Source organism: Saimiri boliviensis, chromosome 2, assembly GCF_048565385.1.
Source record: "Saimiri boliviensis isolate mSaiBol1 chromosome 2, mSaiBol1.pri, whole genome shotgun sequence".
NCBI lineage: Eukaryota > Metazoa > Chordata > Mammalia > Primates > Cebidae > Saimiri > Saimiri boliviensis.
Window position 1 is genome coordinate 130,291,060 of NC_133450.1, and position 11,757 is coordinate 130,302,816.

At 46.7% G+C, this 11,757-nt stretch overlaps 1 protein-coding gene and 1 non-coding gene across 2 annotated transcripts; both read left to right on the plus strand.

The window, feature by feature from the left end:
* The first annotated feature begins 1,580 nt into the window (after nucleotides 1-1,580).
* On the plus strand, nucleotides 1,581-10,598 carry EIF5 (eukaryotic translation initiation factor 5). Its single transcript, XM_039462812.2, has 12 exons — nucleotides 1,581-1,652; nucleotides 1,792-2,000; nucleotides 3,036-3,318; nucleotides 3,424-3,505; nucleotides 4,045-4,217; nucleotides 4,497-4,608; nucleotides 5,702-5,844; nucleotides 6,094-6,252; nucleotides 6,527-6,688; nucleotides 6,996-7,160; nucleotides 7,898-8,032; nucleotides 8,436-10,598. The coding sequence occupies exons 3-12, from the start codon at nucleotides 3,247-3,249 to the stop codon at nucleotides 8,523-8,525; spliced, it is 1,293 nt and encodes a 430-aa protein (XP_039318746.1). The 5' UTR covers nucleotides 1,581-1,652; nucleotides 1,792-2,000; nucleotides 3,036-3,246; the 3' UTR covers nucleotides 8,526-10,598.
* On the plus strand, nucleotides 5,205-5,330 carry LOC120361405 (small nucleolar RNA SNORA28). Its single transcript, XR_005577605.1, has one exon. It is a non-coding gene; the product is annotated as a small nucleolar RNA SNORA28 (small nucleolar RNA).
* Nucleotides 10,599-11,757: the final 1,159 nt, after the last annotated feature.

Sequence of the window (11,757 nt, forward strand, 5' to 3'; positions counted from 1 at the left end):
GTGAGAGCCTCTTTCTAAATAACTTTTTTTTTTTTTTTTTTGAGACAGTCTCACTCTGTCGCCAGGCGCTAGGCTGGAGTGCAGTGGCACAATCTCGGTTCACTGCATCCTCCACCTCCCAGGTTGAAGCAATTCTCCTGCCTCAGCCTCCCAAAGACCGCGACTACAGGCGCACGCCACCACGCCCAGCTAATTTTTATATTTTTAGTAGAGACGGGGTTCACCGTGTTGGCCAGGATGGTCTCGACCTCTTGACCTTGTGATCTGCCCCCACCTCGGTCTCCCAAAGTGCTGGGATTACAGGCTTGCGCCACCGCGCCCGGCGTTTTTTTTTTTTTTTTTTTTTTTAGACAGTCTCTCGTTGTTGTCCAGGCTGGAATGCAGTGGTGTGACCTCGGCTCAAGGCTTCTCCTGCATCAACCTCACAAGTAGCTGGGATTACAAGCCCACTACCACGCCAGCCAATTTTTTGTATTTTTAGTAAAGACAGGGTTTCACCATGTTGGCCAGCCTGATCTCGAACTCCTGACCTCAGGTGATCCGACCACTTCAGCCAACCAAAGTGCTGGGATTACAGGCATGAGCCACCACGACCTGCGTAAATAACAGTAATTTTCAATGGAATACATTGGAATGTCATTATAAACTCCTGCTCAGGGCTACCATTTCTCTGTCAAGGAATTCACAAGTCATTAACTGGAGGGGTGGGGTCGACATGACGCCGACGAGGCGCAGGTACAGGGAAGCAGGAAGGAAGGACAGCGCTTTTCAAGCCTGGGAGCGGGGGAAGCCTTCACCAGAAGGTGGGACCCCACCGCGAAGCGCCTTCAGGAGGCCCCAGGATTCCAAACCAATGAAGGGCCTCCTCTTCCGAAAACGGGAAGCGACGCGATGAGCTAAGCTGAGCGCGCAGCCCCGGGTGCGGGCCGGCACCCAGGCGGCGGGGCAGACCGGCGAGTCTCGGGCTCGTTCCGCCAGCGGCCACTCCACCCGGGTCCGACACAGAAGACAGCCCTGGGATGAAAAACCCAGGCCTGGGGCTTAGGATGGAAAAACAACTCATTCCTCGAGGCCCGGAGACTTGCGTCCCCGGGGTGGGGAGGGGGGGACCGGAAAACAGACGAGCGCCCGCCGCTGGGAGAACGCGGTTGCGTTTCCTCTCCCCGAACGTGTCGGCCTCAGAAACACGCCTCGAGAGCGGCTTCGAGGGCGATGGTCCTGGGACTCGGGAGTCGCCGCGACGCCGCGGCCTGGCCCAGACCCGTCGTGAGGGAAACGCACCGCCATCTTCGCGGCAGCGCCCAAACTGACAAAGCACTGTCCCCCACGGCCCGGCCCCGCCGCCTGAGCCGCTCCGGCTCTCGCGACAACCGAAGGCTGCGCCGCGAAGGCCTCTGGGAAACGGGGGGAGGGGAGAGGAAGGAAGCCGGGACTCGGGGCTGGAGGCGGGCCGAGGCCACGAGTGGAGCCTCAGGAAGCAGAAGAGGTGCGCAAACGCGCGATTGACGCCGCAAGCGAACCAATGACGAGCGGGCTGTGGCAGGCCTCCAGCCAATGGGCAGTGGGGCCTCACGCGGGGGGCGGGCGCTGGGGCCGAGGGTAGCTTGAGCGCGGCGGCGGCGTTGTTCAGTCAGAGCGAGAACATTCCAGAGGTGAGTCCGCTGGAGGGGCGGCAGCCCCGCGCCCCCTGCCCGGTGCTCCCCGCCCCCTCGACCCCGTGGGCCGCTGGTTGGCGGGGAAGGCGCACCTCCCGACCCGCCCGCGGCTCACGGCGCCGTCTCTCCGCGCCAGGTCGCCAGGCTCCGGCGCTGACGGGTGTGGACCGCGGACGTCGCTGGGACAGCCCCTCCCCGCTGCTCGGCGGCGGCACCTGGCCCGGCCGCTCCTCGCTGCGCTCCGCCTCCGCCTCCTCGGACTCGGACTCGGGTTTCTATCGCGCCTCACTTCATCCCAGTCCCGGGCGAGCAGCGTTGGGTTTATGTCTTTATTTGACGAAAACGGTGAGTCGCGGGCGCGGCGGGCCGGGAGATGGCGGCCGAACAAGATGGCGGCGGCCGCCGCGTGACCCCGCCGCGGCGTGTGGCGCAGTTTGGGGGGGCGGCGGGCGGGCCCGGGCCCCGGCCGTCCCCTCCGCGCCCCGCGCGCTCCCGGGCCGGCCTCGCCCCTTCCCCGGCCTCGCGGGAGCGCGCCGCGCGTGCCCGCCGCTCGGGCCGACTCGGGGCTCGGTTGCTGCATTAGTGAGTCATCCCGCGCTGCTGGCGGGGGCGGCCGTGGCCCCGGCGCCCCTCGGCCGGCTGTCGCTTCCCGGCTGCGCGCCCTCCTGGGTCGCCGGCACTCGGGGACGCGCCGGGGATGGGGCCCGACGCCCGGGCCGCGCGCTGCCCGCCTCCGCCGAGCTGCTCGGCCTGCCGGCCCCCGCGGAAACGCCTCGGAGCGCGGTAGCCATGGGGACCGGGGCGAAGGTTAACCGAGTGTTTGAACAGCCGGGAAGAGGGAGGCCGGGCCGGGCCCGGCGCTCGGCGTTCGCTGGCGCTCCCTGGCTTTCCTGGCACTGCTGGGCGGGCGCCGCGTTTAAGGAAGTGCTGCTTTGAAGTAGGCCACAGTTGCCCAAGCAACAATTAGTTGTAAAGGATAGTTCCCTTGTTTCTCTTTAAAAATGGTGACGAACGGGGGTGTGCCTGAGCAGTTTGCGAATCCAGGCCGGGGTGGGGGCGGAGAGCGCTCGGGTGCGTGCTCAGCACCTGCTGGATGGCCGCAGAGGCGAACTGTGGACCTGCTGACTGCCCTCGGTCTGAGCGAGGCCCACGGCGGCTGCGGCAGCACAGCGAGTGTCTTCTTCCCAGGCAGTTGCCTACCAGTCACAGCTTAGTTGAAATCAAGGCCTTTTAAGTCCGCGCAGGTGTACTGTGTTAGAGGAGAATGGCTGTTTGCATAGGATCTCAGATGCTCTTTAAGGTAGAATTAAGCAGAAGCGTAACTAACCGGAATGTTAAACCTGGGGGTGGGGGTTGTGTGTTCTTTCTTTTCTCTTTCAGAGCTGTTGCGCAGCCATTGGTACCTGTATTGGGGAAACATAGCATACAAGCAAGAAGCTTACAGCCTCAGTGGCGAAAATTTTTTCATGTCAGAGACCGAGAACTCTTGCAGTCGTTTATGTCATCCCTTCTTCTCCAGACAGAAGATACCAAAAAGTTGCAATCAAAGATCTCTTCATCTTATTGATAAAGCCACTAATAATAAGCCAAAATGTCTGTCAACGTCAACCGCAGCGTGTCAGACCAGTTCTATCGCTACAAGATGCCCCGTCTGATTGCCAAGGTAGTATATACTGCTCTTCATTTTGGTGGATAGCTCTTTTCACAGAATTTTGAAGAGTCCATCTGTCAGGGGAAACTGCAAAATTAAAATTTTTATTTCCTTTAGGTTGAGGGCAAAGGAAATGGAATCAAGACAGTTATAGTCAACATGGTTGACGTTGCCAAGGCGCTTAATCGGCCTCCAACGTGTAAGTAAAGCTTGGAAAAGTCTAAAAAAGAGGGTTTGTTACGGATAGAGTCGTCAAAGTCTTTGGGCTTCGAAACTTGTTGTAATTGTATGCTAGTTGATTAGCTTACAAGTTAACTAAGGAACCCTGGTTTATTGGTTGCCATGAGTTTACAAAACTACCAGGAGAACACATTTCTTTAACCCAGTAATTTAAAAAGAGTGGTGGCTCAGGAGTGCAATCCCAGCACTTGGGGAGGCAAAGGCAGGTGGGTCACGAGGTCAGTAGTTGGAGACCAGCCTGGCCAACAAAGTGAAACCCCGTCCCTACTAAAAATACAAAAATTAGTCGGGTGTGGTGGCATGCCCCTGTAGTCCCAGCTACTCATGAGGCTGAGGCGGTTGAATTGCTTGAACACAGGGAGCAGAGGTTGTAGTGAGACCACACCATTGCTCTGGAGCCTGGGTGGCAGAGTGAGACTCCATCTCAAAAAAAAAAAAAAAGTGGTGGTTGAGTTAGGTAACTGTATAATGATCTAAACTCTTCTTTTATTCAAATAGATCCCACCAAATATTTTGGTTGTGAGCTGGGAGCACAGACCCAGTTTGATGTTAAGAATGACCGTTACATTGTCAATGGATCTCATGAGGCGAATAAGCTGCAAGACATGTTGGATGGATTCATTAAAAAATTTGTTCTCTGTCCTGAATGTGAGAATCCTGAAACAGATCTGGTGAGTGCTTTTGTGGTTGTTGTCAAAACAAAAGTCATATACCTACTTTTGTGATCAGTTCTGTAATATCACTAAGTCACCTTCCTGAGAAGACAGAGCAGATGTAATTGTAAATCAAACCCAAAACCTCTAGTTTTGGAGATAATTTTCATTCTTTTTTTAAAGTAGGTCACTGTGAAAAATTTATTTTGTATGTGAAGCTGTGGTTTAGATGTCTTCTGATGAGATATTTTCATCTTATGGATAACGTACTTGTTTTTATTTATTTTTTTTTGGCAGCATGTAAATCCAAAGAAGCAAACAATAGGTAATTCTTGTAAAGCCTGTGGCTATCGAGGCATGCTTGACACACATCATAAACTCTGCACATTCATTCTCAAAAACCCACCTGGTGAGTCTTCATGATGAACTCCTAAGATCCTAACATAAAGTGACTGTTGGGAATAAAATAGAAGATTTTTTTGGAATGAAAATATAAGGGAGGCCCAGCACAGTGGCTCATGCCTGTAATCCCAGCATTTGGGGAGGCCAGGGTGGGTGGATCACTTGAGGCCAGGAGTTAAGGACCAGCCTGGGCAACATAGTGAAACCCACCCCCGTTAACTAAAAATACAAAAATTAGCCAAGCATGGTGGCACACTCCTGTAATTCCAGCTACTCAGGTGGCTGAGGCAGGAGAATCACTTGAATCTGGGAGGCAGAGGTTGCACTGAACTGAGATCTTGCCACTGTACTCCAGCCTGTGCAACAGTGAGCTGTCTCAAAAATATAAGGAACTTCAGTCTTGGTACTCTGTTTTACCAAATCTAAGACATCTTTCAAAAGTGTACTGTTAACCATTAAAGGTGAAAAATAGGCTGCCAATTAAACTGTGCCGTATAATCAATCAAGACAGATTATCTTGCTGAAGTAACGACTAAAATTTTGATGGAAGCCCAGCAAAGGATCTGTGTAAAGAGGGCCCCCTTTATTAAACTTGGGCATTGCAAGCAACACTCTGTGGCAGATAATCACAACTGTCTGACACAATTTGAGCTTGCTATAGCAAAAAAGTCTAACCTATTCTGGTGTTCTCTCTCCCATGAGATAAGCCATTATATAGACTTAAACACTGTTCCAACTGCTGGCTAAAGCTGGATTAAGTAAACGACCTTGTTCTTGAGGGATGGCAGAGAGGGGTCCTTAGGGCCACCTTTCACTCCCTGGTTGAAGAATCATCACTTCATTTTAATCTTCCCTAGTTGTATCCGTAGTATTTTGTGGCACTCCATTCTTAGGCTGACATTTTCATCTTACAAAATATATGAATTTTGAAATACATGATGAATTTGATTTGTGAAGCCTCTTAAGTAGCATTGTGTGTGATGTGTGGTGTTTCTGAGGGGTTCCATAGTAAAATAAGGACAGGGTTTTAAGTGTTCATAATGGGCAGTGAGGTAATGTAAATTATGGGGTTAAATTTTTATTTCCCTTTTTCTTTGTAGAGAATAGTGACAGTGGTACAGGAAAGAAAGAAAAGGAGAAGAAAAATAGAAAGGGCAAAGACAAGGAAAATGGCTCCGTATCCAGCAGTGAGACACCACCACCACCACCGCCAAATGAAATTAGTCCTCCTCCACATACAGTGGTGAGTGGAAGGTTAATGGCCTAGTGGGCACCAAAGTTGTGTAAAGTATATGGCATTTGGTTGAGGTGGACAGAAATGTTGAAACTAACCTTCAGTGTATTACACTAATATTTTGGATTCCAAGTACTGTTGGCTGTTTAAGGTGAACCCAATTTTGGAAGGAGATGAACTTGATGCCATTAACTTGACAAAATCTGAACCTTTTTCTGTGTTTATTGCCTTGGATCAAGTAACTGTTTTCATAAACAGGAAGAAGAGGAAGATGACGATTGGGGAGAAGATACAACTGAGGAAGCTCAAAGACGTCGAATGGATGAAATCAGTGACCATGCAAAAGTTCTGACTCTCAGTGATGATTTGGAAAGAACAGTTGAGGAGCGGGTCAATATCTTGTTTGATTTTGTTAAGGTAAAACCTTTGCTTGGTCTAAATCAGCTTCAACCCAGCCTTGGGCCTTTAGATACGTGATACTTTGTATAATTGTAAAGGATTACTCTATGCATGGCTTATTTTCACTTTTTTGTTCATTCATTAATATCTTTGGAGGGTGGTTCCAGGCACTATGTGTCAACTGCCAAATTAGGTAGGAAAAAATATGTCCATTAGAGTAGGGACTGACTGATACCTTGAGCCTGGCAAATTATGCCTCCGTTTCACTGAACTGTTTTCCTTTTATTTGCAGAAGAAGAAAGAAGAGGGTATTATTGATTCATCTGACAAAGAAATTGTTGCTGAAGCAGAAAGACTAGATGTAAAAGCCATGGGCCCTCTTGTTCTGACTGAAGTTCTTTTTAATGAGAAGATCAGAGAACAGATTAAGAAATATAGGCGCCATTTCCTACGAGTAAGTGAATTACTCTGGATTGATGAATGAGATTAGTTATTTGGCTTTTAGGATGGTCATTTTAACCACTTTAGCTTGTCCTGTCGTGCTTGAAAGTGGGGATAATTGGCCCACCTTTACCCATCTGAAAGTGCTGCACATAGGCCCTCACAAACTTAATGGGGATCTTTATGCATTGACCTGTTTGAACTATTAAATGGGCCATGCACTTACAGAACACTTTTAAGGGAAGGAATGTTTGGGTACTAGAGTTGTCAAATTAGAACATACAAAAAACCTTGTTTAATTCCAAGGTGTCTATTTGCAGTTTTGTCACAACAACAAAAAAGCTCAGCGGTACCTCCTTCATGGTTTGGAGTGTGTGGTAGCAATGCATCAAGCTCAGCTTATCTCCAGGATTCCACATATCTTGAAGGAGATGTATGATGCAGACCTTTTAGAAGAAGAGGTCATCATCAGCTGGTCGGAAAAGGTGGGGAACACATAGGTGGGCTCTTTAAGTTCACAAGTGTTTGGTTGGGTGGCAGTTGATAAACAGAGTCTCGTTCTTCATCAGGATGGAGTACAATGGTATGATCTTGGCTCACTGCAGCCTCCGCCTCCTGGGTTCAAGCAATTCTGCCTCAGTGACCCGAGTAGCTGGGATTACAGGCACCTGCCACCATGCCCAGCTAGTGTATTTTTAGTAGAGACAGGGTTTTTCCATGTTGGCCAGGTTGGTGTTGAAACTTTTGACCTCAGGTAATCCACCTGCTTCAGCATCCAAAGTGCAGGGAGTACAGGCATGAGCCACCACACCCAGCTGTTCACTAGTATTGAGACAGGGTTTTGGGATCAAGGAGTAGTGTTTAATACCTAGTCTCTACGCTGAAGTTCTGTCCCTATGCTATAGGTTGTGATTCCCACCATGTCTGCTCTGTACTCAAAACAAACTGGTGAGACTAATAATGTGTTTGTTGAGTGCATATTTTCTGTTGAGAATTCAGACTTGTGACCCAGTCTCTTCAAAGAGCTCAGTAAGGGGGTTTGTATAAATAATAAAAAATTATTAAGTTCAGGAGACTGAGGCAGGAGAATTGCTTGAACCCAGGAGGCAGAGATTGCAGTGAGCCGAGGTTGTGCCACTGCACTCCAGCCTGGGCCACAGAGTGAGAGTGTCTTGAAAAAAAAAAAATGAAGTCGTCAAGTGAATTGTACCCAATTTTTTAGGCCTCTAAGAAATATGTTTCCAAAGAACTTGCCAAAGAGATTCGTGTCAAAGCAGAACCATTTATAAAATGGTTGAAGGAGGCAGAGGAAGAATCTTCTGGTGGTGAGGAAGAAGATGAAGATGAGAACATTGAGGTAAACACTGCAGTGGGGAAGGGTGTTGAATACAGTGTTGGCAATGGGTGTTTGAGATTTACGGTTTGTAAGGAGTAATAAAATGGCAGTTTGGGGTAATTTAAAGTTTAGAATTTAAGATGCAATAAAATATAGCCTCCCAGTAATTTGGAAAAAAAATCTTAATAGGGTGATGGAAGCCATTCCTACTCCTACATATTATAGTCTATAAAAAAAACTTGTAAAATATTGTTAAGACTGGAGCATGTGTAAAATAACCTATAGGTTTTGCATAATAGCTGTTCAGTGAAGAAGAAATGGCTGCATCTAGGCAGTTTTCCTCCTCTGTGACCACAATTTATATTGATTTGTTTTACAAGCAGATTTATCAGCTTACGTTGAAAAAAATTATTCCTTTTATCAGGTGGTGTATTCGAAGACTGCCAGTGTACCGAAAGTTGAAACCGTGAAGTCCGACAACAAGGATGACGACATTGATATTGATGCCATTTAAGGGGATGGATGCAACCTAGCTTAACAGTGTAATGCTGCAAATTTTTTTCCATTATCAGCCAGAAGTGCAACATGTATGTGCAAAAGCTAAAATGGCTTAACATCATGCTACACTTTACACTAAAAATCTCTTACTGTGAGTGATCTGTAATTAAGCCCAATGAGACATCTAGGGAGTCCATACACATCAGTGAGCAGATGTAGTTTGCTTATTTATAGCATGTTTCTTTTCGAAAAAACTAGTGGTGGACACATTTGGATCACATTTATACAGTTATAAAAATAAAAATTTGATTTTGGTCATTCTACAGATGTTTGGCTCTGAATGACTTAAGCTGAAGTAACTGGCTCCTTTTTTAAATGTGCCATCATTTCAGTTGATGAGCATTCTTGGAGCCTGCTAGATACCGTTAGGTGCTGAGGCTGTAAAGAGGTCTTCAACAGAAGGTAAAGCAAACTTACTTGTAATTACCTTATTCAGCCCATTAAATATAGTACTAAAGTTTTATCTCTAGTTCCTCAAATCGGCGTCCGTTAATGTACGTTGGGAGGTAGATTGATAAATAACAGTGCAGCGTCTTACCAAGAAGTAAATACGACCTGATGACCTGAGTGTCGTATAAGAGCAAGTTTTGAAACTTGGAGAGTTGTTTTCTTACATTGTGTACACTTGCCCCAAATCGTAGTCTTTGAAATCCTATGCGTTGCACCTTGGATGAGCCAGGGAAATTATTACATTAACAAGCATTTTGTGTGTGTGTAGTTACTTTGTACTGAGAGTTTGCTTTGGGGTGCAATTAAACAATAAACTGATTTTATTTGGGAGAAACAGGGAAGGGTGCACTTATTGGCAACCTAAGCATAATTTTTCAGCTTTCGCTCGTAGGGTTTAAATTACAATTCCAAAATGTTAGACAAACTGTATCTTTTTGTTCAGTGTGGTTCCCCCCCCAACCCCAAATGGTTTTTCTTTAATGCCTTTTTACATTTGGACACAGTTTATGCTTTTTAGATTTTGATTGCTGTCTTGCCAAAATAAGTGTTTACTGTGTTTCAAATTTGATTTTTTTTTTTTTCTCCCCAGAATGTCTTATTTAAAAAGAAAGCTCAAAGTATACTTCTAAGTCACAGCCTCTATTTTGGTGTAAGACTTGGGATATTTTTTACTTCACATTGAATATAGCCAGGCACCCAAGAGGTCTGATGGCCACCTGAGTGCAGGTGACAAAGATCTGACAGGCTATGCAGGGCTTTAGAATTGGACACCCGAGAGTCGATAACTTGCCTGTCACTCCTTGCCTGATCTAAACTTAATATGGGTTCTGATTGTGTTTGAGTAACCATTTTCAAGGTTAAACTTGTTGACAGTTACCCCTTTTCACAAAGTGCACAGTGGGAATTGAGAATCGATAGGGTTAATTTTCGAGCAGTGGTTTATATATCATTCACCTCTTTTTTTGTGACTTATCTCACAGATAATGAGACCTTAATAACTAGCGTAAAAAATTTTTCACATTGAAACAATACAAACATTTGATGTAATAAAACCTTGTTGGCTTGCTGTTTTAAGGAATTGAAACCTAGCAATCTTACTGGAGAGGCAAGAATTGGCCTCCAGCTGCCTTTTCTAGTGCGAGTGGAGCAGGAGCCATACACCTGGAGGGAATGTGCTTTGTCACACCAAAGAGGTGTTTTTTCCTTCAACCTCGTTGTTGCCTAGGTTTCAAATTCTTTGCTGCCGGTTTGCTTTCATTAACTGGAATTCTAAAGGAGATACTGGTGACCTAAGCTAAGTTACATTCAACGTAGTGTCGAGCTAATGAGGTTCTGTTATAAAGCTTCTACTTTTTATCTGAGGGAAAACGTTCAGGGCTTCTAAAACACTAAAAATTTTAGCTTAGACCAGTGTTTAGTCTGGTGCCAAACTTCCAGTGGAATTCAAATTCACACAATCTGAACTTTGTTCACAGGTTATCCAAATAGAGTAATTCTTCACTTTGCTCTATTAAACTGTCTTAAGGATTTCTTGTTTCAAACAGCTAAGTTACTTGATTAAAATAATGATAAAATTGTATTTTGTCTCTGTTTTAATAAGTTTCCATTTAAAAATGAGATCAAAGTATTGGAATCTGCCCACTTACGTAGCTGTTGCTTTGGATTTGTGTTGGATGTATCTTGCAGTTACACTCACCAGCCTCACAAAGCAGTTCATTTAATCGGGTCACTGGCTTTCTTTAGGTTTGCTAGTCTTATGTGAACCGAGAATCTGCCTCAATTTTATTTTTTGAAATACTGACAGATACTTAGGGAACTCAGACTTCAAATATACAGCTCTGTAATTGTGGAAATAGTATATATCTACTTAAAAATGGGGAAGATTGCTTTTTCTTTTTTGGGGTGGGGGGATAGTTTTGCTCTTGTTATCCAGGCTGTGGTGCAATGGTGCATTCTTAGCTTACTGCAACCTCTGCCTCCTGGGTTAAAGCGATTCTTTTGCCTCAGCCCCTTGAGTAGCTGGGATCACAGGCATGCGCCACCACACCCAGCTGGTTTTTTATTTTTAGTGGAGACAAGGTTTCTCCATGTTGGTCAGGCTGTTGGCAAACTCCCAACCTCAGGTGATCTGCCAGCCTTGGGATTGCAGGCGTGAGCCACTGCAACCGGCCGAGAATTACTTACCTACTTTTTTTTTTTTTTTTTGAGACGGAGTTTCGCTCTTGTTAACACAGGCTGGAGTGCAATGGCGCGATCTCGGCTCACCGCAACCTCCGCCTCCTGGGTTCAGGCAATTCTCCTGCCTCAGCCTCCTGAGTAGCTGGGATTACAGGCACGCGCCACCATGCCCAGCTAACTTTTTGTATTTTCAGTAGAGATGGGGTTTCACCATGTTGACCAGGATGGTCTCAATCTCTTGACCTCGTGATCCACCCGCCTCGGCCTCCCAAAGTGCTGGGATTACAGGCTTGAGCCACCGTATCTGGCCTACTTTCTAAACAAGTACATTTTGAAGTTGACAGTTAAAAAATAACTAGCATGTGTCTAAAATTTAGAGTGGGCAAACACAGGTATTCGATTAATCCAGTGCTTCCCACTTGAGAAGGGAGGTGTATGAGGATCAGGCCCCAAAGCTGTTTGTTCCAGTATACTGAGCGCTGCCTGTATGCCTTTGGCCTGGAGAAGCCAGAAGTGAAAGCTGGGCATCTGCAAAAAGCAGATACGTGAATTTGAACGTT

Coding starts and splice junctions, on each gene's coding strand:
- EIF5 (XM_039462812.2), top strand. CDS start 3,247: ATGTCTGTCAACGTCAACCGCAGCGTGTCAGACCAGTTCTATCGCTAC. Junction 4,218..4,496: donor AGAATCCTGAAACAGATCTG/GTGAGTGCTTTT, acceptor TTTTTTTGGCAG/CATGTAAATCCAAAGAAGCA. Junction 4,609..5,701: donor CATTCTCAAAAACCCACCTG/GTGAGTCTTCAT, acceptor TTTTCTTTGTAG/AGAATAGTGACAGTGGTACA.